The 27,620-nt window shown below is 39.5% G+C and overlaps 1 protein-coding gene across 1 annotated transcript in view; it reads left to right on the forward strand.

The window, feature by feature from the left end:
- Positions 1-4,703: 4,703 nt before the first annotated feature.
- The window catches only part of CAPZA2 (capping actin protein of muscle Z-line subunit alpha 2), a 56,515-nt gene continuing 33,598 nt past the window's right edge, over positions 4,704-27,620 (forward strand). The window contains exon 1 of the mRNA XM_027539599.1: positions 4,704-4,909. Coding sequence (XP_027395400.1) covers positions 4,871-4,909 — 39 coding nt within the window. The 5' untranslated portion in view covers positions 4,704-4,870. The remainder of the gene's footprint in view (positions 4,910-27,620) is intronic.

Consider the following 27,620-nt stretch of genomic DNA (forward strand, 5'->3'; position numbering starts at 1 on the left):
TCTCCAGGCAAGAACACTGGAGTGGGTTGCCATTTCCTTCTCCAATGATGAAAGTGAAAAGTGAAATCGAAGCCGCTCAGTCGTGTCCAACTCGCAGCGACCCCAGGGACTGCAGCACCAGGCTCCTCCATCCGTGGGATTTTCCAGGCAAGAGTACTGGAGTGGGGTGCCATTGCCTTCTCCAATTTTATATATAGTAGTGTGTATATGTCAATCCCAATTGCCCAGTTTATCCCTTCCCTCCTTTTCCCCTGGTAACCATAAGTTTGTTCTCTATGTCTGTGAGTTTGTTTCTGTTTTGTTAATAAGTTCATTTGTGTCATAGTTTAGATTCCACATATTGTTGTTGTTCAGTCATTCAGTCATGTCTGACTCTTTGTGACCCCATGGACTGTGGCACACCAGACTTCCCAGTCCTTCACTATCTACCGGAGTTTGTTGAAACTCATATCCATTAAGTCAATGATGCCATCCAACCGTTACATCCTCTGTCACCCTCTTCTGCCCTCAGTCTTTCTCAGCATCAGGGTCTTTCCCAATGAGTCCAGACTTCACATCAGGTGGCCAAAATATTGGAGCTTCAACTTCAGTCAGTCCTTCCAATGAATATTCAAGGATGATTTCCTTTAGGATTGACTGGTTTGATCTCCTTGCTGTCCAAGGGACTCTCAAGAGTCTTTCCAGTACTACAGTTTGAAAGAATCAATTCCAGCCTTCTTTATGGTCCAACTCTTACATCCATGGGTGACAAATGGAAAAACCATAGCTTTGACTCTATGGATCTTTGTCGACAAAGTGATGTCTCTGCTTTTTAATATGTTGTCTTAGGTTTGCCATAGCTTTTCTTTCATGGAGCAGGTGTCTTTTAACTTCATGACTGCAGTCACCATCCACAGTGATTTTGGAGCCCGAGAAAATAAAGGCTGTCACTGTTTCCATTTTTTTCCCCATCTATTTGCCACGTAGTGATGGGACCAGATGCCATGATCTTAGTTTTTTGAATGTTGAGTTTTAAGCCAGCTTTTCAATTTCCTCTTTCACTTTTATCAAGAGGCTCTTTAGTTCCTCTTCGCTTTCTGCCATTAGGGTGTATCATCAGCATATCTGAGATTATTGATATTTCTCATAGAAATCTTGATTCCAGATTGTGCTTCATCCAGCCCAGCATTTCTCATGATATACTCTGCATATTAATTAAATAAGCAGGGTGACAATATACAGCTTTGACATACTCGTTTCCCAATTTTGAACCAGTGTGTTGTTCCATGTCCAGTTCTAACTGTTGCTACTTGATCTGCATACAGGTTTCTCAGGAGCAAGTTCAAGTGGTCTGGTATTCCCATCTCTTTGAGAATTTTCCACAGTTTGTTGTGATCCATACAGTCAAAGGCTTTAGCGTAGTAAACGAAGCAAAAGTAAATGGTTTTCTGGAATTCTCTTGCTTTTTCTGTGATCAAATGGATGTTGGCAATTTGATCTCTGTTCTTCCCCTTTTCTAAATCCAACTTGTACATCTGGAATTTCTCTGTTCACGTACTGTTGAAGCCTAGCTTGAAGGATTTTGAGCATTACCTTGCTAGCATATGAAATAAGCTCAATTGTGCGATAGTTTGATCATTCTTTGGCATTGTCTTTCTTTGGGATTGGAATGAAAACTGACCTTTTCCAGTCCTGTGGCCACTGCTGAGTTTCCCAAATTTGCTGGCATATTGAGTGCAGTACTTTAACAGCATCATCTTTTAGGATTTGAAATAACACAGCTAGAATTCCATTAGCTCTACTACCTTTGTTCGTAGTAATACTTCCTAAGGCCCACTTGACTTCACACTCCAGAACGTCTGGCTCTAGGTGAGTGACCACACCACTGGGGTTATCTGGGTTATTAAGACCTTTTTTGTACAGTTCTTCTGTGTATTCTTGCCGTCTCTTGTTAACATCTTTTGCTTATGTTAGGTCCATACCGTTTCTGTCCTTTATCGTGTCCATCTTTGCATGAAATGTTCCCTTGGCATCCTCTAATTTCTTGAAGAGATCTCTTGTCTTTTCCATTCTATTTTTTCCCTCTATTTCTTTGCATTGTTCACTTAGGAAAGCTTTCTTATCTCTCCTTGCTATTCTTAGGAATTCTGCATTTGGATGAATATATCTTTCCTTTCTCCTTTTTCTTTCTCTTCTCTTCTTTTCTCAGCTATTTGTAAGGCCTCCTCAGACAACTATTTTGCCTTGTTCCATTTCTTTTCCTTGGGAATGGATTTAGTCACCACCTCCTGTACAATGTTATGAACCTCCATCCAGAGTTCTTCAGGCACTCTATCCGATCTAATCTCTTGACTCTATTTGTCACTTCCACTGTATAATCATAAGGGATTTGATTAGGTCATACCTGAATGGCCTACTGGTCTTCTGTACTTTCTTCAATGTAAGTCTGAATTTTGCAATAAGGAGCTCATGATCTGAGCCACAGTTAGCTCCAGGTCTTGTTTTTTCTGACTTTATAGAGCTTCTCCATCTTCGGCTACAGAGAATATAATCCATCTGATTTCAGCATTGACTGTCTGGTGATGTCCATGTGTAGAGTTGTCTCTTGTGTTGTTGAAAGTGGATTTTTGCTATGACCAGTGAGTTCTTTTGACAAAACTCCATTAGTCTTTGCCCTGCTTCCTTTTGTACTCCAAGGCCAAACTTGCCTGTTACTCCAGGTATCTCTTGACTTCCTACTTTTGCATTCCAGATTCCACATATGATTGAAATTATATGTTATTTGTCTTTCTCTTTCTGACTTCCTTTACTTGGTATGATAATCTCTAGGTCCATCTATGTTGCTGCAGATGGCACTGTTTCATTCTCTTTTATGTTTGCATAATATTCCATTGTATACATGTACCACATCTGGTTTATCCATTTATATGTCAATGGACATATAGTTTTCTTCCATTTCTTGGCTATTGTAAATAATTCTGCTATGAACATTGGAGTACATGCATCTTTTTGAATTAAAGGTTTCTCTGGATATATGCCTGGGAGTGGTATTGCTGGGTCTTATGGCAACTCTGTTTTTAATTTTTTGAGGGACCTCCATACTGTTTTCCATAGTTGCTGCACCAATTTCCATTCCTTTTAACAGTGTAGGGATTTCCCTGTTATTTGTAGACTTTCAAGTGATCGCCATTCTGACCAGTGTGAGTTATACCTCATTGTAGTTTTGATTTGCATTTGTCTAATAATTACTTTGGCCACCTCATGCGAAGAGTTGACTCATTGGAAAAGACTCTGATGCTGGGAGGGATTGGGGGCAGGAGGAGAAGGGGACGACAGAGGATGAGATGGCTGGATGGCATCACTGACTCGATGGACGTGAGTCTGAGTGAACTCCGGGAGTTGGTAATGGACAGGGAGGCCTGGCGTGCTGCGATTCATGGGGCTGCAAAGAGTCGGACACGACTGAGCGACTGAACTGAACTGAACTGAATAATTACTTATGTTGAGCATCTTTTTATGTGCCTATTGGCCATGTGTATGTCTTCATTGCAGAAATGACATACATTTCATTTTTTGATTGTGTTGTTTGGTTTCTTGTTATTGAATTGTATGCCCTGTTTGTATATTTTGTAAATTAAGCCCTTGTCAGTTGCATAGTTTGCAAGTATTTTCTCCCAGTCTGTATTGAATAGACTTTTTTATTGAGATATAATGGACTTGTAACATTGTGTTAGTTTTAGGTGTACAACATAATGATTAAAGTATTAATTCTTATCTAAACTCTAAGGTCTTTCTACTCAATCTGTGGTCTCCAGATGGGTAGCATTGACATTACCGGGGAGCTTGTTAGGAGTACAGAGCCTGCAGCCCTATCCCAGACCTACTGAATCAGCAACTGCACTTTATAAAATTCCTAGCCAGTTTATATACACAGCTTTGACTACATCTTCATCTCTTTCCAAACTTGAAGATTCAGAAGTAGCTAATAAATTGACAGACATCCAATAAAATTTGAAAACATAAGTAATTTTTTTATGTTGCTCAAATGTTTCACTGGAGAATACTTAAATTATATGTAATACTATAAATTATATTCATCGTTTATCTGAAATTCAATTTTTTACTGGGCTTTTCCATATTTAACCAGGCATTCCCTATTCAGAAGGGTAGGATCTATGTTTAACATAACTGTGTATTACATTCGTTTAACGAAGAGACAACAAATTTCTTCAGAACCGAGGTTTCTTTGGGTTTTGCTTAACATTGTACATCTCCAGAGACCGCAGTACCCGCCATCCACCTCCGCCCCAATGCGCGCGCGTGCGCTCACACACACACACACACACACACACACACACACACACACAATAAAATACCAACAGTTATTTCTTTAATGAATATATCCGAACATCTTCCAATTATGTACTGGGTTGTAAGTGCATATTTTAACTAACGTCGAATATTTTTCCCGTCACTAAAAAAAAAGTGTTTAAAAGCTATTTGTGCACTTGTTCACATTTTAGCTGGCAGAGTTCAGGACTTGATGGGAACATAATCAAGGGCTCAAAATGTACTCGTCGCAGACTGGGTCCATATGGTCAACAGCGGGGAAATAATTCTAAACTCGGGATGCTGACAAGCGCGTAGCAGACGGCGGTAGGCAACGCCTCCCCATTCCCTGGCCGCGGAGATACCCGCGCACGCGCACAGCCATCTTTCGGGGGTGGGCCGGGTAGAGGGAGGCGGGGCTCCCAGGGCGCGTGCGCGGGCGGCCTGGGCTGTGAGCCCCTCCCTTGGCGGGGGCGCGCAGCGAGAAGGACCGCACGGAAAGGGGGAAGTCAGGTGCCCGCTACCGCCGCCGCCGCTACCGCGGTTTGTCGCCAGAAGAAAAATGGCGGATCTGGAGGAGCAGTTGTCTGATGAAGAGAAGGTAAGAGCCTCGGGGCCGGCGGAGCTAGTCGTTCGGGGGGCCAGTAGAGCCCCGCTGTATCGGCCCGCAGTCTGGTCGCCGGAGAAGAGGCATTGGTCGGTGCCCTCGGCTGCCCTTCCTTCCCTTCTCGCGGCGCCCTAGTGCCTGCCCCTGTCAGTCACCCGAGGCCGCGCGGGGGCAGGTCTCCGCCGGGCCTGCTCGCTCCGATCCTTGTAGGGTGTGTGCTCCGAAAATAGGAAGCGCGAGCTGGGCGGCGGCGCTTGGCGCGACGGGCGGGGGCGGGGGGCGCGGAGGGCGGCGGCCGCCGGGGCCCCTCTCCTGGCGCCTTGGCCGCGAGGCCCTGTGTCCGGGTCGGGAACTGCAGAAGGGTCTGGGTCCCGGCCTGGAAGCGGCCCAAGGACAGTACGCAGCCCGAAGGCCTGGCCGGGGTGAGCGCTAAGGGAGAAAAATCGCTTAGGAAGCAGACCTTCACTTCTCTCTTCTACTCCCTCCTCCCACCAGCAAAATGCTTCCTTTTCTAGGTTCTCTGATTCTTTTTTTTCCCTTTACCCGTGGAAGTCTTTTTTTTTTTTTCCTTTTCTTTTTCGGCTTTAGCTGTAGGCTCTGCAGTTCCCATGTTCCCCTGGAGGCAATGAAGTTGCTCACAAAAAGACACCCCCTCCCCCAGTTGTTTGCTACCCCTGTTGGCAGCAGCCCTCCTGGGGGCCGATTTGGTGGCGCCCCATTGTACTGCTAGACTTCTTCGGAAAACGGGAGATTGTGCAACTCCTTTTACTGTATCTTAGATGCTGTGACAGCATTGGAACCAGATGAACTACTTAAGTTCTCAGGCATTTGAGGAAATCTGATCATTGCACTGGTTCTCTCGCGGTTTCATTTGGCCCCTGTGAGGTCCCACTCCCCAGTCTGTGTATTGAGGGACAGAAGTACCCTACTAATTTTGAGTATTTCCTGGGAAGATCCTTAATGTTTCTCAAACTCAGAAGTAACTGACATAACTTTGAATAAGATAGTTACAGTTTTCGAAGTGTCCACTCTTAATTTAGTAGGGCTCATTTTCTTAAACTTCAAAGCAGTTCTGTCATATATGAAGCACACACACATACTGGTGTTTAAGAAATCTTGGTGTAAGCCTAAGGATATTTTCGGTTGGAACGTTCTGCTCCAAGTGTTTTTATATCCTGTGTTCTTGTACCGAAATGTCATGTTCTGTCTTCTTCCCATTGTAAACGTGCAGCAGTCAGCCTCATCTTTAGTTTCGGGGAAAAAGTTGTTTTTTTTTAATAACCTCTGTGCTCTTTGGTGAAAGTGATAATAAAACTACAAAGTGGGGAGAGCAACAAGGTTCTCCATAATTCACAGGCCTGTTAGGCAGATCCTTATGTACATAAAAGTTGCTGCACAGGATTCACATGTGTAATATTGGTAAATAACCATAAATTGATAACTGAAAATGTAAGCAGATATGCATACACATTTAATATTAAGTAGTGCTAAAAAGTTTTTTGCAAAGGGATTGTCATGTTTTTCGTTCTGCTGTTGGTAAGTGGTGATTAGTAGCTCAAGTGACTAGAAATCTAGCTGAGGAGAGAGTACTTAGTGTGGGAGTTAATATAGACCTGCCATGTGTTGTAAACGCCTAAAATAGCCAAGTTTTTTTCAAAATGAGATGACACGATTTCTTATTATCCGGCGCTAAACTCCATAAAGTTGCAGGAATGAGGTGGGGGAGTCTTCTTCTTTATGGATGCCCAATACCATGTTTTAAGAGTAAATGAATGAAAACTCATTTGAAGGAATTTCATGGGTTTGTTTTTACTTAGAGTTTTGTAAGACTATTCTGAAAATATTTTACCTATAAATTTCTGATTACTTTTTTTCGTGATTTAAGAAAAATATTAACTGGGATTAGATTCAAGTAACTGGTTAAGTGAAATTCTAACAGTCTTGTTACTTTATTTGTTTAAATGTTCTTTTTAATCTGTTGGAGAAGGACCTTTCACATAGAATCGGAAATAGATTTAAAGGTGATTTTTAAAAACTAATATTTGAATTTTACTTTTTTGCCACCTTGTTTGTAATTTTCAAGAATAAGTTTTTAGTACTTCAGTGCTCTTGGAATTTCCATTACTGATTGCAGATATAAGGAAGGGAAACTGTTAAGACGTGCAGTACCAGGCTTTGTATATGCCTAACTCAGAAGATACTTTTAATTTGTTGTAAGTTTGAACTAGATTTTATTATTACTATTTCACAAAATAATTAAAATAAGTTTTGAAAACCTTTAAGTTATTCACAGAAGGACACTTAAGTAGGCAGTACTAAGGCGCTATTTAAACCTTAGTTTGTCTGAATCAGAAGTTGATACACTTGCGACATTAGGCTTCCTTAACAATTGATGATAGAATCTGGACTTATAAGTTTGTTTTTAGTTTGACAGCTTAATTTGAAAGAGGAGAAACAGTAGTTCTGTTTGGTTTTAATAGAAATTGTAAATAACTAAATGTTAAATAGTGTTGGGTTTTAATTTGTGTTTTGATCATTTTAGAACAAAGTTTATTTTTCTTTGACACATTTAAAAGTTTTATGCCGCTGGTATAGTTTCATATAAACCTTGTGGTAGGAAGCATTTTAGGAATTAATCTAGAATAATATCTTGGCTTTTTCAATCATGTACAGTTGTTTCTTGATACTATGAAATTAACAACTTTTTCTCCTTTGGCCACTAGGTTAATAGGGAAGAAAATTATTTGAAGAAGCACAGTGAAGTTCTTTAAAGTTATTTGCTGTGGTGTGTCCTATAGACCTTTTTACATAGTTAGAGAAGCCCTAGGCCAGAACAATTCCATGTTTCCATTCCTTGGTCAGCCGCATTGTACAGAAAAAAGCATTCTTTGTGATTGAAATTATGTGAAATTGTGGGATAAGGCTGAAATGAAAAGAACTACTTCCAAACTGCTCTCTAAATGAGAAATCTTGAAAGTCACTCCAGGCTTTGGAAGACACCTTAGTTATTGACTCGAAAGGATCTGCGGCCCCTAACCTCTCCCACCCCAGTGAGTAGAGTGATCCACTCTCATAGCTTCAACTTTTGTAACTTTGTAGATGTGTCTCACTACATAGCTCAGCCCTGCTTCTCTCCTTAGCACTGGTCACACATTTTTATCTGCTGGTCCTACTCACAGTAGAAGTGCTCACAGTTAAGGAGATGCTCAGATGGAACCTGTCTAAAAATAAATTTATAAACTCCCCTCTCTCACCCCTTACCCAAAGCAGGGCAGATACCCATCTCTTCCTGCTCATTTTTCTCTTTATGACTGTTCTTGATTATTCAAGTCCCAGGTTTTTGACTTCAGGGTTTTTTTAACTTTTTTCCTCGTGCTCTCTGAACCTAATAATCAGTTTCCAAACCTTGTCTTTTCCATCAGAATATGTTTTATTCTAATTATTTCTTGCTTGAAAAAATTAATTGACTTATATTAATATTTTATTTATAACCTCAGTTGACCAGACCATTAACAATTTATGAACTACTGTTGTTTAGTAACAAATTTTTATGTATGAACAAAATGAAAATTGATTGTTCTGTGACTACACAGTTGAAGAAATAAATCTAAGGGAAGAAAAAGAGAAGACTGTCTCATGTCTGTTTTATTTGCCACTGCTGAACTTTTATTATAAACTTTCTAGACAGATCCCTCTATCTTCCTGCCATTTTTCTATTCCCTAACTTTTAGTTGCTAGATTCCTCCATTGCTTTTACAAGGAGGCCCAACTCTTGAAAATGGTGTTCGTGCTCTTGTATTCCATTCTAACCTAAATAGTTCTGACACTTTTAATATATACTGTTATTTAATCATGCTGTGACTTCAAAGAGACCTGCATGCTAATCCGCATGTAGCACCTTGAGTAAATTATTTCATCCCTTAGTAGCCTCTGTTTACTCTAAAATGTGGGAATATAATAGAAGGTATATTCTCCATTAACTTCCTGTAAGTGTGACTGTTGCCTTGCATGTAAACACAATACATTTCAGTTCTTTTTCTCTGCTCCTGACTTACCTGCCTTGAAAATTGGTACTGCTCCCCAATTTCTCCCCTTTTTTGAAAAAATGAAAATGTTACTCATCCTTCAAGATTTAGCTCAGCTCACTTGACTAGTTTTCTTTCTCCTGAAAGCTGTTTTCTCTTTCTTCTGAACCCTGTAACACGTCATTAGTCTTAAATATAGTTTTGCATAGTTATTTGTCTACTTGGTTTTTTCCCTTGTATTCTATTGGAATTCCTTAGTGCAGAAATGTCATCTTTAGCATCTGTACAGTATATGTGATGAGTACAGGGGTTCAGTGAGTGAATGAAGAAAGGAGTCACGAATTCACAGAATTAAGGAAAAAAACATTATGAAAAGTAGCAGCATATAAAGTCAGATTTTAGAGGGAAAATCTAGTACACCCGCATTTTTCACTTCTAAATAATGTTGGAGAAGACTCTTGAGAGTCCCTTGGACTGCAAGGAGATCCAACCAGTCCATTCTGAAGGAGATCAGCCCTGGGATTTCTTTGGAAGGAATGATGCTGAAGCTGAAACTCCAGTACTTGGCCACCTCATGTGAAGAGTTGACTCATTGGAAAAGACTGTGATGCTGGGAGGGATTGGGGGCAGGAGGAGAAGGGGATGACAGAGGATGAGATGGCTGGATGGCATCACTGACTCGATGGACGTGAGTCTGAGTGAACTCCAGGAGTTGGTGATGGACAGGGAGGCCTGGCGTGCTGCGATTCATGGGGTCGCAGAGTTGGACACGACTGAGCGACTGATCTGATCTGATAGATTTTAAAGATTCAGGTAGTTAAATGAAATTCCTGGTGCTCTTTGAGGTGCAGGTGGTGATATTGGCTACAGTTCAGATCACTTCTGCATGCTAAATATTAATATGCAGTTTGTATACTTCTCCCTCATACACAATCAATCATAATTTGGCTTCAGAAGTTTTGTTTGTATGTAAAAACAAGGTAAGCTGACAGTATATCTCATCATGCTGGACTCGGTCTCTCAGTCGTCTCTGACTCTTTGCGACCCCATGGGCTGTAGCCCACCAGGCTGCTCTGTCCATGGAATTCTCCAGGCAAGAATACTGGAGTGCGTTGCCATGCGCTTCTCCAGGGAATCTTCCCCACCCAGAGGTCCAACCTGCGTCTCCTGTGTTGCAAGTGAATTCTTTACTGCTGATCCACCGCGGAAGCCCCATATTTCGTCATAATTCATGTAAAGTCAGTATTGTTCTTATTAACTAAAAAAGTAAATCAACCAGTAAGCTATTAATGTAGAAATTATACATTCTTAATTCCATTCTGTAGGTGAATGAATCCTGTTATTGCACCAATAAAATGTAAAAATTCCTACAGCAAGCAGAAATTTGATAGTTGCTATAACATTCATGGAGTTTTTCAGACTTTGCACACTAACGAAATTTGTAGTACTTTTCCATATATTGGGGAATCATTCCTACATAAATGTAGAGGTAGGAGAGTCATATACATAGGGGGTAGTCATATAAGACTAGTCATATATAGACAGCGTTTTATAAGGATTTTTGAAAAAATTTTAGTGTTTCTTATTTACTTTTTGGCTGCACTGTGTGGCATACAGGATCTTGGTTCCTCAACCGAAGATCGAATCCAAGCCCCTTGCAGTGGACGCGTGGGGTTTTAACAACTGGACCACAGGGGAAGCCCTGTGCATTGAGTTTTAGTGTAAGAACACAGTACATAAAAACACTCGGAGACTACCGAGTAGATTTTAAGGTTGAAAAGTATGATGGGAAAACTTGAGTTGTGGTTCTGTGTTCTGACCTAAAAGCTTAATTGCCTGGAGCAGTAATTTATTGCAAGAGATTCATATATAAAAAAAGGGATTTCATAGAACCACTTATAGTTGTCAAAAAAATAATTTCATAAATTTTATTTTGAAGGATAGAGCTACAGTTTTCATATACTTTCCTTAAAGACACATGTTCTACTGTGAACCTATGGATGAGAACTTTTCTTGCTGGTTTTAGTTCACAGATGTTGTACAATGTTTCTACTGAGAGTGAATGGAAATAATTTTTGTAAACTATCTCCATGTTCATTCATTTATCAAATATAGTAATACCGTATTTTATTGGTTTCACAGCTCATCATTTTCCATATTTTAAAATCTCTGAAATCAGGCTGCATTGTACAATCATGGCTTGTGAGACTGGAGGCATTTTTCCTTTTTTAGTGATCCATGAAATTATGCATCTTAACATTGATTGTGAATCAGTGAAGCAAGGATATAATGCTATAAGAAACACACTGAAATCTAAACATGAAGGCGGTGGTGGTGGAGGCTTTGCTTGGCCTCACTCATTCTTTGTATGTGTAGTGTGGGTCAGCAGCAGAAGAGCCATGATCAGTGAAGTCATATAGTTTCAGGCTCTTGGAGAATTTCGATCTAAATGTAGGCTTTCTGATATGGTTCCTACACACAATGGAATATTGTTTAGCCATGAGAAAGGAGGATGACCTACCATCTGTGACAACAGGGATGGACCTTAAGCACCTTGTGCTAAGTGAAATAAGTGTAGATACAAACAAGTACTGTACATTATCACTTACATGTGGAATCTAAAAAAAGTCAAACCTGTTAAAACAGTAAAAGGTGGTTATCAGGGAATGTAGGGTTGGGGAGTAAGATAAGGGTACAAACTTATGAGTAGTAAATAAACCATAGTGACTTGATCCTCAATATAATGAATATAGACAGTATTGTACTAAAATGATGTGAATGAATATTGCCTCAGTGGAAATCAAGGTACAGTATATAAATATATCCAAGTAACAGGCTGTACACCTTAAATCTACAACAGCTTGTGAAATTTACCCCTCCCCTCAAAAAAAAGTCTTAGACTTTTTTTAACCACTGTCCCCATAGCAGTGGGAAAGAAATGCAGTGAATACCTTACTGGCTTTTAAAGGTCTCTTCCCCTACTCCTATCCCCGCTTCTTTTAAGAGACTCACTGCACTTCTGCTCAGATTTCCATTTTCTGAAGCAAGTTATATCTATAAACCTAATTTCAGAGGGAGCAGGGAAGAAGAGGAGAAATGCAGTATTTGTGAATAAATTAAACCATAGATTAAGTCTTATATTCACTGAAGGCTGGTGATGTGGTTACCTGTTTGGTAGACACAATGTAAGACTATAGATAGATTCAGAGGTGAATCAGACATATATAACATACATACTGCACAGAGTCAGAAACCAGTACGTTCTTGGAAATTCAGAAGATGGAAAAGTTATTTCTGCCTTGAAGGATGGTAGGCATCAGTTAGGGTACAAGCTCATGCCAGAGAGCACAACATAGGAAGGAAAATGGAAAAGTAGGGATGAGCAGGAAGTATGACTTATATCTTAAGTACATTTTTAAGTAAGAGATGAAAAGACGAACTAACTGTCCTGTTAAACAGCACGGATTTTCTCAACCTCAGCACTATTCACTTTTGGGCCAGGTGACTCTTTGTTATGGGACTGTCCTGTGCATTTTAGGATGTTTGGGCATCCTTGGCCCCTGTGGCCACAAATGTTTGCTGTAGTATGAAATCACCCCTGGTTGAGAACCATGGGTCTAGAGAGATTGGAGCTAGCTATTGAGACCAGTTGGGAAACTGACTTAAGTGTTAGGATGTGATTTAAAGTTGTTTTCACAAGGCACAGAGGGAAAAAAAGAAAATGATTGCTAACATTTCAGGATTGGGATCAACAAGACATGGTGAGTGTAGAGAAAGGGAAAAAGCAGTGGTAACTGTGAACATTAAAATCTGGTTGACTGAGAAGTGAAACCACCACTAACAGCTAAAGAAAACAGGAGAGAAGATGCACAGCTTGGGGGAATAATAGTGAATTTTGTTTGGGTTCTGCTGAGTTTGAGGTGCTAGCAGAATGTCTCTGTAAACATACCTAGCAGATATGGAAATGTACAAGTGGAGTTTGGACAGGAGATGAAGCCCAGAGATTCTATGTAGATTTGGAGATCCTCACTTTGTGGGTTCAAGAGAGATGAGTGTAAACCTTTTAGGAGAACAAGTTCAGACATAGCAGAAGAGAGGACAGAAAGCATGTACTTCTGAATACTTTGATGTTAAGTCATAAAGAGGAGAGAAACTAGAAGGTGAGGAGTGACCTTTGAAGTAGCACAGGATAGGTGCTCATCTCACAGAACCTGAGGGGAATTTCTAGAAGGCGCAGTGCAGTATTGCAAAGGGATTAAAAAGGAATACGGGATGGAGAAGAGCCTTTGGCTTTAAGAGAAAGGGATGAGACACAATATCTGTTATGTCCCAGTATCTACTGTATTAATTACTCGATTAATCGTCAAGAGCAGCCTTGTTATTATCCCTGTCTTGCATATGGTAAAGCTGCTGCAGATGAGGTGGACTGTTTTAAGTGGTAGGCGTGAGATCATTAGTGACCTTTAAGAAATCAGTTTAATAGCGTTCTTTTCTTGTCTACATTGTACTTCAATAATCGGACTCAAAGACATCCCTCCTCTTTGCATACCCTGGCCTATCTCTGTTCCTTTAGCACTTTGTACTTACCTTTGTTGTAACATTTACCAATTTAATAAGTGTCCTGATATTCTTATTTGCTGTTCTTCAGGTGCAGGCTTTGTGTCTTATGCATCTTGGTAGTGGCAGTAAGTGTATGGCATATAGTAGATCAGTGATGTCAACTCTGGCTGCACATTAGAATCATCTGGAGAATTTATAAACGAAGATGAATGCACAGACTTCACTCATAGGTGAGACCTGAGCATCTGTATTTTTTTCAAAAAGAGCTTCCCAGATGATTTGAAAATGTCACCAGGATTGAATTTCACTGTATTAGGTGCTCAGCAAATGTTGACTAAAGGATGAGAAGTGGAGACAGTAAGTATAAATTACTCTTTTTTTTCCTCCTGTGTTTGTCTTTGGATTAATTTTTAAGCTTTAAAAAATTGACATATAGTTTATAATATTTTATTAATTTGGGGTATACCATGTAGTGATGCAGTATTTTTGTCACCATGATAAGTCTTGTAACCACATACAGTTATTACAGTATTATTCACAATATTTCCTATGCTGCATATTCTATCCCTGTAACTCACTTACTTTACAACTGGAAGTTTATACATCTTTAATCTCCTTCTCCACTTAATTATATATCATTTTTGAAAAAAATTCAGTAGAGAAACCCAAAAGAAAGAAGAAAGAATAGATAGTACTTTATTTTTTCTATTTCATTTTAGGGATACTTTTTTTTTTTTTTTTAAGATAGAAAAGATTTAAGAGTGTTTGTGGGCTGAGAGGAATGATTTAGAAGAGAGAAAGAAATTGAAGGTATAAGATAAATAATAGTTTGTATAACTTTCTTAGTTCATGGTAATACCTAATTTGGATTCACAGGTTTCTTAATATTTTAAGTAAGTGGTAAAACATATGAAAAGAACTAGATGTTGAATTCAGTGGATGACCTAGTTGTAAATTAAGTGATATGGGCCCTTTTTTTAATTACCACTCAAAATGATTAATTATAAACGAAAAGGACTCAAAAGGAAAATTTATCAAAACAAATTACCTGTTATGTATACTCAGTAAATGAGTCTATAACATGGACGTGCAGTTGATGTTCACTTGATCATAAACTATTTAAATAAATAATGATAGAGTTTTTTAAAAGCTATGTTTTTTTACTTTTATTTTACTTTTAACTCTCAAAAAGGCATAGGAAGTTTTTAGAGAGTTATGGGATATAATGTCAAGTAATTCTTATAGTTGAAGAAGAAAAATTCATAATAGCTTTTTAAAACTTTACTGCTGGTCTCTAAGGCAGTGACCCTTTGGGGGATCACATTCCTTGAGAATCAGGTGAAACCTATGATTCTTTTCTTCAGAAGACTGAAGGCCTCAAATTTTGCATATACAGTCCCCTACAGGTCAGTGGGTACAACATCTGGCAGCCAGTCACAGTCACTTGGGGAGATTTTCAGAAATAAGATTTCTAGGTCTCAGTCCTCTTGGAGATTGATTCTCAGTAGGTCTGGAATGGAATGTTAGAGCTCTCTCGCTCGGTCATGTACAACTCTTTGCCATCCCATGGACTTTGGCCCACCAGGCTCCTCTGTCCTTGGAATTTTCCAGGCAAGAATACTGGAGCTCGTTGCCATTTCCTTCTCCAGGGGATCTTCCCAACCCAGGGATTCAACCCTCATCTCTTACCGTCTCCTGCATTGGCAGGCGGATTCTTTACCACTGTGCTACCTGGGAATGGAACATGGAAATCTGTATTTTTTCAAAAACTCTGCCAGCAGCTCTACTAGGCATCTAGATTTGGGAAATCTTTACCCTAGTGTCTCTTGCCTTGATTAAGGAGGAAATGAGTATATGGGAAATGTCCACCATACAGAACTTAGAGGGGTTGTAGGTAGGGTTCTCAGACAAAATACAGGATGCCTAGTTAAGTTGAATTTAAGGTAATTTTTTCGTATAAGTATTTCCTATGTGGTTTACTTTGGAGCTCCTGTAGAGTGCAGGGCTGTTTGCCTCTAAATTTAATGGTTCTAGATAGCTATATTGGTGTGCATATGCTTTCATGCACATGCACAGTCTGCTTTTTATACTTTTTATCTCCTTTTTCTCAATTGCTTAAATCTTTAAAAAATTTTTTCAGCTTAATATATTTATATTTGCTTTGGAAACAAATATAAATGGAAGAAGACCCCATTTCTTACTTAAGAATTAGTGTTTTCCTCAGACAGTCAAAAGTCTCCAGGATTTTACCTTAGTGTTTGTAAAAATTTTGCCAATTCACAGTGCCCAGCAGAAGCATCAGAAAAATCTGGAGAACTCATAGACACAAGTTAACATTAATTTTGCCAACAGCTTTTATAAATTGTAACAATAGTTGATTGAAAACCCCTGGTAAATTCCCCACTCTATTGTACTTTCCTGTTCTAGCTGGTAATCACAGAGTTGCAGTAGCACTGCCAGATGCTCACCTCTTCCAGTAACAGATGTATCTTAAAGAGGCAGTGTAGGCCTAGGGAGTCTAATCACTTCTGTCCATAGCTGCTGCTGCTGCTAAGTCGCTTCAGTAGTGTCCAGCTCTTCGAAACCCCATAGACTGCAGCCTACCAGGCTCCTCTGTCCATGGGCTTTTCCAGGCAAGAGAACTGGAGTGGGGTGCCATTGCCTTCTCTTCTATCTATGGCATTTCACCATGAAGCTTGGCTTCACTTGAGAAGGGTGCTTTCTGTACACTAATAGACTGACAGAGTCAAGGACTGCAAAGCAGAAAGCTATATATGGAATTTATCATCCCACTTACCCTTTCTTCTCCTTCCCTGAGAATTTTTTCAGGTTTATTCAGCAGTGTAGATAAGATGGTAGGTTTTAAGAGTATAGTCCTAAAACTAGTCCAGGTAACACTTAATGTGTTGTACTGTACTCATTGTACTATACTCAGTGTGTTCTTAGAGATCACCCAGGAGCAATTCAGTATTCTGTTGATATTTGTCTAGATCATTAATCTGTGCCCTACTGTTGCCAAGGGTTTTGATCACAGCTTCCTATACCAAATGTGCTTATCTTCCATTTGTATCTGTTGCAGCATTGAAAGTACCAAGGAATTAGGAATTCCTTTAGAAAAGTACGCCATCCTTGCTCCATGGGTTTAACCAGAAGTAGTCCTCTTTCTAGGTGTTGTGACTGATCTCTTTCCATCACTGTGGCAGTTGGGCTTCTACACATACTGGTCCAGCATAATGTGCAGGTGCCGCATAATTCATCAGTATTATTTGTTTTGCTCATAACATAGTCTCTCAGTCAAATTGAAAAATGTTCAGAAAAACTGATTTCTGTCTGTGGGCTCAAGCTGTGGAATGCACTGCACAATACGAGGGGCTTCAGCTTCTCTCTCTTGCCTGTAGCACATGAGGAACGATTTGTGCAGGCAGCTTCCCAGCATTAACATAGCACTTCTTTCACCGTGAGACCCTTCTGGTCCTAGGTGACTATCTACTAACATTCACAAAAAGAAAGTAATGGGTGGTGGAGAGTAGGAGACAATTTCCTGTAAGATTTATCAGAATGAATAGTATTTTTACTCAATGGAAAAGATAACATTCCCTCCTTTCTAGGAAGAGGCTTTGGTAAATTCTAAGAATAGTGGAATCAACTTGATTTGATATGATTTTGAAAGATGAATATCTTTACCTTCCCTTGTCTGAGTGATTTAATGCTTTACAACCAGACTCCGTCCATTTTCTTCAGATATTTGTGAGGATTATGGTCCGAAGAAGTTGGAGCAGATGGTACAGTGTTCATTTTTGAGGAAGTTCATTTTACTTTCAGGCCTTCTAATTTGCTCTGTCAAAGACAGTTTCTCACTCTTCGTTTATCTTGGACTGTGCTGTGTCTGCATTGCTGCCTGGGCTTTTCTCTAGTTGTGGCAAGTGGAGGCTACTCTCTAGTTGCAGTGTGCAGGGTCCTCATTGTGGTGGCTTCTCTTGCTGCGGAGCATGGACTCTAGGGTGCCCTGGCTTCAGTAGTTGTGGAACACAGGCTTAGTTGCCCCATGGCACGTGTGATCTTCCCAGACCAGGGATAGAACCCGTGTCACCTCCATTGGCAGGAGGATTCTTTACCACCAAGCTACCAGGGAAGCCCCATTTCTCATTATTTAATAAACTAACTTTATCTTCTTATTTCTGAACTAGCAAATAGTTTTTTGTAGGTCAAGGAGTAGAGAAGACTGAACAAGGTTGCCTAAAATTGTGAAAGAGCCTGTAATCATCTTGCACTCCATTGGCCACACACGCAAGACTTTCCCCAGTTACTCAGTCACCCAGTAGGGTTACAGTAATTCTGGAGATTTTGAAATGTTTAATCTATATCATCCAATAATGGAAAATTCTGATCTTTATTTTTATCTGAGAAGCCATGCAGCCATGAAATTGAAAGATGCTTGCTCCTTGGAAGAAAAGCTATGACCAACCTAGACAGCATATTAAAAAGCAGAGCCATTACTTTGCCAACAAAGGTCCATCTAGTCAAAGATATGCTTTTTCCAGTAATCATGTATGAATGTGAGAGTTGGACTGTAAAGAAAGCTGAGGGCCAAAGAATTGATGCTTTTGAACTGTGATGTTGGAGAAGACTCTTAAGAGTCCCTTGGACTGCAAGGAGATCCAACCAGTCCATCCTAAAGGAAATCAGTCCTGAATGTTCATTGGAAGGACTGATGCTTAAGCTGAAACTCCAGTACTTTTGCCACCTGATGCAAAGAACTGACTCATTGGAAAAGACCCTGATGCTGGGAAAGAATGAAGGCGGGAGGAGAAGGGGACAACAGAGGATGATGGTTGGATGGCATCACCGACTCAATGGACCTGAGTTTGAGCAAACTCCGGGAGTTGCTGATGGACAGGGAGACCTGGCGTCCTCCAGTCCATGGGGTCGCAAGAGTTGGACACGACTGAGCAACTGAACTAAACTGAGAAGTTTATTGATGTAAGCTTGTAGTTATTCTTAAATAAAAATTCATGTCCTAGGAATTTTAGAGCTCTTTTTTCAAGAGATTTGATTTGTATTTTTTTTTTATTTCTATAAAGAAATTTGTTTTCTGCAGCCATTGTCAGCCTGTTTTTAATGTTTTAAGTATAACTGTCAAACTTACCCTTCCTTCAGATCCATGGAGGATGGAAAACTAGATAAACATGCTTGTGAATTTATATCTCAAATAAAAATAGAGAAGCTATATGAAGAATCTCATGCGCTTCTAATGTTGGAACTATATGTCAGCTTGTTTGTTTAAAATATTGGGTTGACCAAAAAGTTCGTTTGGGTTTTTCCTTATGGCGTTACAGAAAAACCTGAATAAACTGTTGGGCTAGTCCAGTATATTTTAAATAACTGAATTCCTTGCTTCTCAGTCTCCAATTAACATCTGAAATTCAGGCTTCCTAGAGAAGTGAGATCCTGTTTATCAGCCTCGTCTTCACTGTGTTGATGAGGGAGGGGTTCCTGCTATAGGCCTATAGGGATGGCTGAACACACAACCCCTGATGTTGGAGAGATGAGATGGGTAGCAGTCTATTAATACATATACTCAACAGCCCAGGAGATGGGGACATAGTTGAGGGAATAGAGTGAATAAGCAGAGGCCATGGAGGCAAACTTTGAAGTATTAAGAGGCTAGAGTGATCCCTGGTTCCAGCAGAAGGGTGTGATTGACTAGTTTGAATAATTCCACAGGCTGGCAGGGAACTGAAGCCCACTACTCAGGGATAAGCAGGAACTGTGTCTGTTCCCTGTGATAGAGGGTCTTCTGGCTAGAAACTTTATCTGCAGGAGTAGATTGAGCATGGGAACTTGGGGTCAGGCTATTCAAGGTTCTCCCGTTTTTCCCCTAATGTCATGGTGCACATAAAACGGGGCTTTAATTTTAGCCTTTATATTGCAGTTCTCAGTAGTAGTACTAATGCTTTAGCAAAAGTATATGCTAATGAGTGCTGTGCTAAATACGTCAAGATGTTTTAAAAGCATAATTTGATCTTTGAGTTTTTCTTTCTACGTGACCTTTTCTTCTGATAATTTGCAAGGTTTAAGATATTCTGCTGCTGTGTACAATTTAATCATAGTAGATAAAAGGTGACCAAAACATATATGCAGTGATGTGGAGGCATGAGAGACGAGAGTTCTCATCTGAAAGAATGGAGTAGTGAGACTTCAGTACTGTGTATATGTGGGATGTTGTAGAAGCTAGAAGTAGCATAAAAAGGTAATAGCTGTTAATTGAGTGCATACTCTGTGCCAAGTGCTTTTCTAAATGCATTATCTCACTGTAAGTGAGGAAACTGAGTTTAATATGTTTTTGGTCATGTAAGTAAGAGTCAGTGGAGCTGTAGTCTGCGTACATACAGTCTTATTTAGGGTTTATGCTGTTAACAGTACATTTTACAGCCTTCAGATTTAGAAAGGCCTTATATGTCATGTTGAAGACTTTAGACTTTACCTTGTTGGTAATGGGCAGCCATTAGATGATTTAAACAGAAAAAAAAAAAAAAAAAATAGGACTTTTCATTGAAAAATACCAATCTGGTGGCAGAGTGGAAAATGACTTTTGGAGATAAGACTGGAGGCAGGGCAGTTGTAACAATCCAGAAAGTGACTGGGTCCGAATGAAATGGAATCAAAGAAAAGAAGATTAGATTTGAGAGAGAGAGACACTCAATCATGTGGCTGACTGTGGGAGAAAGGGAAAAGTATGGCATGGTATATGGGTGGTGCCAGTAATTTTTATGACGAACAGAGGGAGTAGCTTTGGGTGAGACAAGTCTGAGATATTTTTGAGGCACTTAGTGGAGATTTCTAATAACTGAGTTATATTTAGAAAAGTGGATCTTGATCTTGAAAGAGGTTGTAATAGGTATATAGGTTTTACAGCTGTTGTTATGTGTGATAATCGAAATGGTGGAAGTAGAAGATATTGTCCAGATATTTGGGGTGTTTCTTCTGAACCATCATAGGAAGATTATGCTGTTTTGGGAGGCAGCTCCTAAAAGCCTTAGACTTCCTCTGAAGAATTCATTTAGATCCCAGTTCTGAATCTCTCTCTCTTTTTTTTTTTTTTTTTCATGAATTAAAGGTAGTAGCAGTTTTCTCAGAAGGTAACTGTAGATAATATTTAATTTTATCTTACAGACACAAGGGTTTTAAAAGGTTAAGAAATAACAATGTATGTTATCTCCCTTAATTTGCCTATGAGAAATGGAGATTTACAGAAGTTAAAACCTGGGTGCAGACAAAAATCATTTGTCTTAGCTTTTAGATGAAAACCCACAGGTTAACTGTACATTGCTGTCACAGAACTAGGAACTAGCTTTTCTTCCTGTTGCACTGCTTTTTGAGGTGAGCAGAGTAGAAAGGGAAGGGATGAATGCCAGGGGAAGAGAAAGAATGTTGGTGTGCGGAAGTGAATGTACTGCAGAAAATACAGAAATGCATAAGCATAAGCCACCCACTTTGGGCACAGAGAAGCATTTCACATGTAATGTGAAAATGCCTGTATTCCAGAGCTAATTTTAAGACTACTGAACTATGCTAATGCAAATGTATTTACTCTCTACATTGCTAATACTAATATTATTATTTATTCACCCAAGTTTACGTAGCTAATGAGTAGTAGAAATGAAAATCCAACTCATTCAGTCTGACTCCATAGATGATGTACTCTACTACTTCTTGTATTAGTGTAAGTTTTTATGGTTTTGAATATATGTTATTTGAAAATTAACTGTCCACATTACAGAACTGCATTAGCAATAACTCATAGAATGCTCATGAGAGTTTATTCTTGCTTATAAATTTATTCATCATGTAGTAACTACCTACGAAGTTTAGAATATAGGGTTGCCTGCTGATATTTTTAAATATTGAGATGTTCTTGAGGAAGTTACATTTTTGCAGTTACTACCTGAATGCTGACTACTAAATTTATTAGACACTTTTCAGAAGGATCTTTGGAATTTATTAAAAATTATGATGTGTTTTTCGTATCCCAGATTGGAAAAAAAAAAAGTAACTCACATTGAAAAAAGTAGTACTGAAAAGAGTTACTTTTCTTCTTTCTTTTATTTATTTGGTCCAGTAGAGAAGTCCATTAAAAAAAATAGCAGTAGGATGGTTTATTTATCCTTATGACAGGATAATAAAAAATGAATCTCTATCCCACATCATACACAAAAGTCAATCTCAGGTGAATTAATGGCCTAAATGTAAAGAGCAAAACTTTAAAGCTACAAAAAATATCAGAGAAAATCCCTGCAATTTTAGAGAAGGAATTTCCTGCCCCGCCCCCCCCCCAACTCTCTAAATACTTCACTGTATTTAGGGCTGTGCAATGATCAAAATCAAGAAATTTCATATTGATACAGTATTAAACTGTCTCATCTGAAGACTGTATGCAGATTTCACCAATCCCTGGTCCAGGATCCCAGGATCATGTTGAATTTTGTTGTAGTGTCTCTCTGGTCTTTAATTTGTAACAGTTTCTCAGCATTTTTTGTCCTTCATGAACTTACCACTTTGGAAGAGTGCAAAATCGTTACTTTGGGGACTCTACCTCGATTTCAGTTTGACATTTCCTCCTGATTAGATCTGCCATGAATTTCTGGCAGGAACATAACAGAAGTGACCCTGTGTCCTCAGTACATCTTTCTGGGAGGCACATAGCATCAGTCTTTACTCTTAAGATAACTTAGGGCGTTTGGTAAAGGTGGTGTGTAGCGAGTTTATTCAGTGCAGAGTTACTGTTTATCCCTTCTTGGTTAAGTATTGTGTAGAAAGATTCCCTCACATTTTATAAATTATTCTTTTAGACTGTTACCAACTAATTTTAGCATCTGTGGATGGTAGTAAGGTAATTTTCTAATTCAGTCATTATTTCTGCATTTATTAATTGAAATTCTGCTATAATGAAGAGCTTCCGTCCATTTGTTTATCCATTTCTTAATGTCAGTATGGACACAAGAATTCTTATTTTATTCTGTGGGTTTCTGTCATTATTTAATTTGTTCCTTGAATTGTAGCCCATAAGAAAAGCAAAGTACAAAAAAGTTTAATAGTACTTTTGTGTTTAACAGTTGATGGGCAGAAATTATTTTTTTTCACAAGTAACGTGTACTAACATTTTGGGTGCTGTTTTGAATGTACTACTCTGTCTTCTGCTTACCCTGGTGGCTCACTGGTAAAAAATCTGCCTGCCAATGCAGGAGACACAGTTTTGATCCCTCTGTTAGGAAGATTCCCTGGAGAAGGAAATAGCAGCTCACTCCAGTATTCTTGCCTGGGAAATCTCATGGACAGAGGAGCCTGGGGTGCTACAGTCCCTGGTGTCTCAGAGTCGGACATGACTCAGCAACTAAACAACAATAAGTAGCATTATAGTATCTGCTTTTTTTCCAAGAAGCACAAGAGTGGAACATACCATTTATGTTACGTTTATCTTTTTGTATATTTTATACAAAATAATGTTTGGATCCTGCTGCTGCATCACTTCAGTCGTGTCCGACGCTGTGTGATCCTATGGACGGCAGCCCACCAGGCTCCGCCGTCCTTGGGATTCTCCAGGCAAGAACACTGGAGTGGGTTGCCATTTCCTTCTCCAATGCATGAAAGTGAAAAGTGAAAGTGAAGTTGCTCAGTCGTGTCCGACTCTTAGTGACCCCATGGACTGCAGCCTACCAGGCTCCTCCATCCATGGGATTTTCCAGAAAGCAAAGAAAAATATAGTTCTTCTAGCTTTTAACTCTGTATTAACTTTTTAAAACTGTTCTCGATGTGATTGTTAGGAGGTAGGCCTGTCAGCTGCCAGTCACTAACATAGATAAGAGTCTCCCATCCAGCCAAATCTTCCCAACAAAACCGAGGCATTCTCCCTTCCCCAACCTAGAATTACAGTTTAAAAATATAGTAAAAGTACTAACTCTTTCCTGAATCCTACACCAGTTTAGAAGAACTTGAACCAGAGATCAAATTGCCAACATCTGTTGGATCATCAAAAAAGCAAGAGAGTTCCAGAAAAACATCTACTTCTGCTTTATTGACTACACCAAAGCCTTTGACTGTGTTCATCACAACAAACTGAAAATTTTTAAAGAGATGGGAATACCAGACCACCTGACCTGCCTCCTGAGAAATCTGTATGCAGGGCAAGAAGCAACAGTTAGAACTGGACATGGAACAACAGTCTGGTTCCAAATCAGGAAAGAAGTACGTCAAGCCTGTATAACGTCACCCTGTTTAGTTAACTTACATGCAGAGTACATCATGCGAAATGCTGGGCTGGATGAAGCACAAGCTGGAATCAAGATTGCCAGGAGAAATATCAGTAACCTCAGATATGCAGATGACACCACCCTTATGGCAGAAAGCGAAGAACTAAAGAGCCTCTGGGTGAAAGTGAAAGAAGAGAGTGAAAAAGCTGACTTAAAACTCATCATTCAGAAAACTAAGATCATGGCATCCGGTCCCATCACTTTATGGCAAATAGATGGGGAAACAATGGAAACAGTGACAGACTTTATTTTGGGGGGGGCCTCCAAAATCACTGCAGGTGGTGACTGCAGCCATGAAATTAAAGACACTTGTTCCTTGGAAGAAAAACTGCGACCAACCTAGACAGCATATTAAAAAACAGAGACATTACTTTGCCAACACTAAGCAGTCATGTATGGTTGTGAGAGTTGGACCATAAATTATCCTAAGCGCCGAAGAACTGATGCTTTTGAATTGTGGTGTTGGAGAAGACTCTTGAGAGTCCCTTGGACTGCAAGGAGATCCAACCAGTCCATCCTAAAGGAGATCAGTCCTGTGTGTTCATTGGAAGGACTGATGCTGAAGCTGAAGCTCTTGAAGCTCCAATACTTTGGCCACCTGATGCAAAATACTGACTCATTGGAAAAGACTGATGCTGGGAAAGATTGAGGGCAGGAGAAGGGGACAACAGAGGATGAGATGGTTGGATGGCATATCACACTTGATGGACATGAATTTGAGCAAGGTCCGGGAGTTGATGATGGACAGGGAAGCCTCGTGCTGCAGTCCATGGGGTCGCAAAGAGTCGGACATGACTGAATGACTGAACTGAACTTACTTTGAATAATATCATGTGGAAGAAGATGATGGTTAATGTAGGAGGTTTTGCTGTGGGTCTAGGAGTGTACTAGGGCTTGTCCAGAAAAACTGTAATATTCTCAGGTGTAGATTGAGTATAGCTCCATGTGTGTTAGAGAGACTTTGAGGAAGTTTGTGTTTGATTATTTTCAGACTTTAATTCTACTCTTGAGACCTCTTCTTGTTAACTTGTATGACTTTTTTTTCTTTCTTGGATTTGGAAGTGGGCTAGAATAAATAATTTTTTTCTTTTTTAAGTTAGCTAGGAAGGATGGGTATAGGGGAATGTTTAGTCTGTAGCAGTGTTTAAAAAATACCCTGATGATAGAACAGTTTCTCAGGAAGATAAGTAATCCTTTACTGTGGTGGGCACACTTTATTTTCTTTAGCAGCTGAGAAATCCAAAAATCAGATTTGTCTTATCTTTTGAAATTCACAAAGACCAGATGGAGATACTTCAGTTATAGCTGGTAAAGTCCAAGTTGTGTTTTGGATTCTCAGTTAGCTCCCATGACTTCTAAATACTCAATGGCACTTCTTTTGACCCACCACTCACTTTGGTTATTGTGAGCCGTCTGTTAACTCTTTGGTTTACTGTATGCATTTTGTGCAATGACATGGGCAAGTAAGTCTAAGATGAGAAAGTATAGAGCAGTTTTGCTTTCTCGGTAAAAAAGCAAAATAGAACTGAATAAAAGTCTAAATGATATGTATTTTTTATTGAAACAACTAAAAAGATAAAACTCAACAGTTAATCATTTCCCTAAATACGCTTATTGTGTAATACATATATATATATATATATATATATATATATATAAAATATACTGCTTGCTATCAGTACTTTAATTTTGTCAGCTTATTGGTAGTGTGTAAGTCTTTAGGGCTAGTAAAAACAGTTTCTTCAAAATTCTAAAAGTCCAAAAGAAATATTTGATAAATTCATGAGCTGCTGCTGCTGCTGCTAAGTCACTTCAGTCGTGTTCGACTCTGTGCGACCCCATAGTCGGCAGCTCGCCAGGCTCCCCCGTCCCTGGGATTCTCCAGGCAAGAACACTGGAGTGGGTTGCCATTTCCTTCTCCAGTGCATGAAAGTGAAAAGTCAAAGTGAAGTCGCTCAGTCATGTCCGACTCTTCGCGACCCCATGGACTGCAGCCTACCAGGCTCCTCTGTCCATGGGATTTTCCAGGCAAGAGTACTGGAGTGGGGTGCCATTGCCTTCTCCGAAATTCATGAGCAGGTTACCACAATTTTTATTTGTTGCCTGTGGTAGTGATTAAGACTTTGTTTTTAATGCTTTCTTCCATTTACCCCAACAGAAGAAAGAGAGGAATAAGGGAACAAAGGAAGTTATGACATTTGTATAGACGTAGTAGATTCCAGTGTATGTTTAGCATATGCTATCTTCCATTCCCTGCACCACCCACCCTTGCCTATTTAAAATCACTTATTTTTTATATTTTGCCTTTTGATTGTAATAATACTTTTAAACAGTTTAGAAGAAAATAATTTGAAAACACATGAAATATGTATTTTTAATTAGCATATAGTCTCTTTTATGACTATCAATGTGTATAGATGCATGTACCTATTACCAAAATCAAGATATAAAGTGATTCCATCACCCTCCCAAAACTACCTTATTTTCTTCTTTGCCTTTGCTTCTCCCATTGTGTTCACACCCACTTCTCCCAGACCCTAACAGCCATTAATCTGTTCTCCCTTGCTATAAAATATTATTTATTTGAAAATATCATATAAATGGAAACTTATATCATTGCTATGTAGCCTTCTGAGACTGGTTTGTTTCATTTAGCACAAGGCTTTTGAGATTCATCCAAGTTGTTGCATGTATTGGTAACTCGTTCCTTTTCATTGCTGGGTAGTATTCCATTGCATAGATTCGTTATCACTTAGCCATTCACCCATATGTGGACATTTCCATTGTGGATTGTTCCTGGTTTTGAGCAATTTTGAATAGATTTTTGTGGAAACACAGAGTTAGATACCTGGAAGTGGGATTGTTGTGTCATATAATGTGTGTTTATAAGAAATTGCTAACCTGTTATCTCTACCAACTGTACCATTTTGCATTGCCAAAGCAGTGTTTTACAGCTCTAGTCGTTCTGTATCCTCACCAGCACTTGGTATTATCAGTCTTCTTTATTTTAGCCATTCTATTAGGTATATAATGGTGTTTCATGATTTTAATACTCATTTCCTTAATAATTAATGATATTGTACATCCTTTTTTGTGTTTATCTATCTTCTGTTTATCTTCTTTGATAAAGTGTGTTCACATCTTTTGTTTACTGTTTTCTTACTGTTGTATTTTGATAGTGTGTGTTCCAGATACAAATTGTTCATTGGATATGTGATTTGCTGATATTTTCTCCAGTTTATGGTGACTCAGATGGTAAAGAGTACTGTTGCCTGGAAAATCCCATGGATGAAGGAGCCTGGTAGGCTGCAGTCCATGGGGTCGCTAAGAGTCGGACACGACTGAGCAACTTCACTTTGACTTTTCACTTTCATGCATTGGAGAAGGAAATGGCAACCCACTCCAGTGTTCTTGCCTGGAGAATCCCAGGGACAGGGGAGCCTGGTGGGCTGCCGTCTCTGGGGTCGCACAGAGTCAGACACGACTGAAGCAACTTAGCAGCAGCAGTAGCAGCAGATGGTAAAGAATCTACTTGTAATGCAGGAGACCAGGGTTCGATCCCTAGGTCAGGAAGATCCCCTGGAGAAGGGAATGGCAACCCACTCCAGTATTCTTGCATGGAGCATTCCATGAACAGAGGAGCCTGGCAGGGTACAATCCATGGGGTGGCAAAGAGTCGGATATGACTGAGCTACTAACACACACTCCAATTTATAGCTTGTCTTTTCATTCTTTTGTTGTTATTGTTCAGTAGCTCAGTTGTGTCCGACTCTTTGCAACCCCATGTATTGCAGCACGCTAGGCTTCTCTGTC

This window comes from Bos indicus x Bos taurus, chromosome 4 (genome assembly GCF_003369695.1).
Source record: "Bos indicus x Bos taurus breed Angus x Brahman F1 hybrid chromosome 4, Bos_hybrid_MaternalHap_v2.0, whole genome shotgun sequence".
Lineage (NCBI taxonomy): Eukaryota > Metazoa > Chordata > Mammalia > Artiodactyla > Bovidae > Bos > Bos indicus x Bos taurus.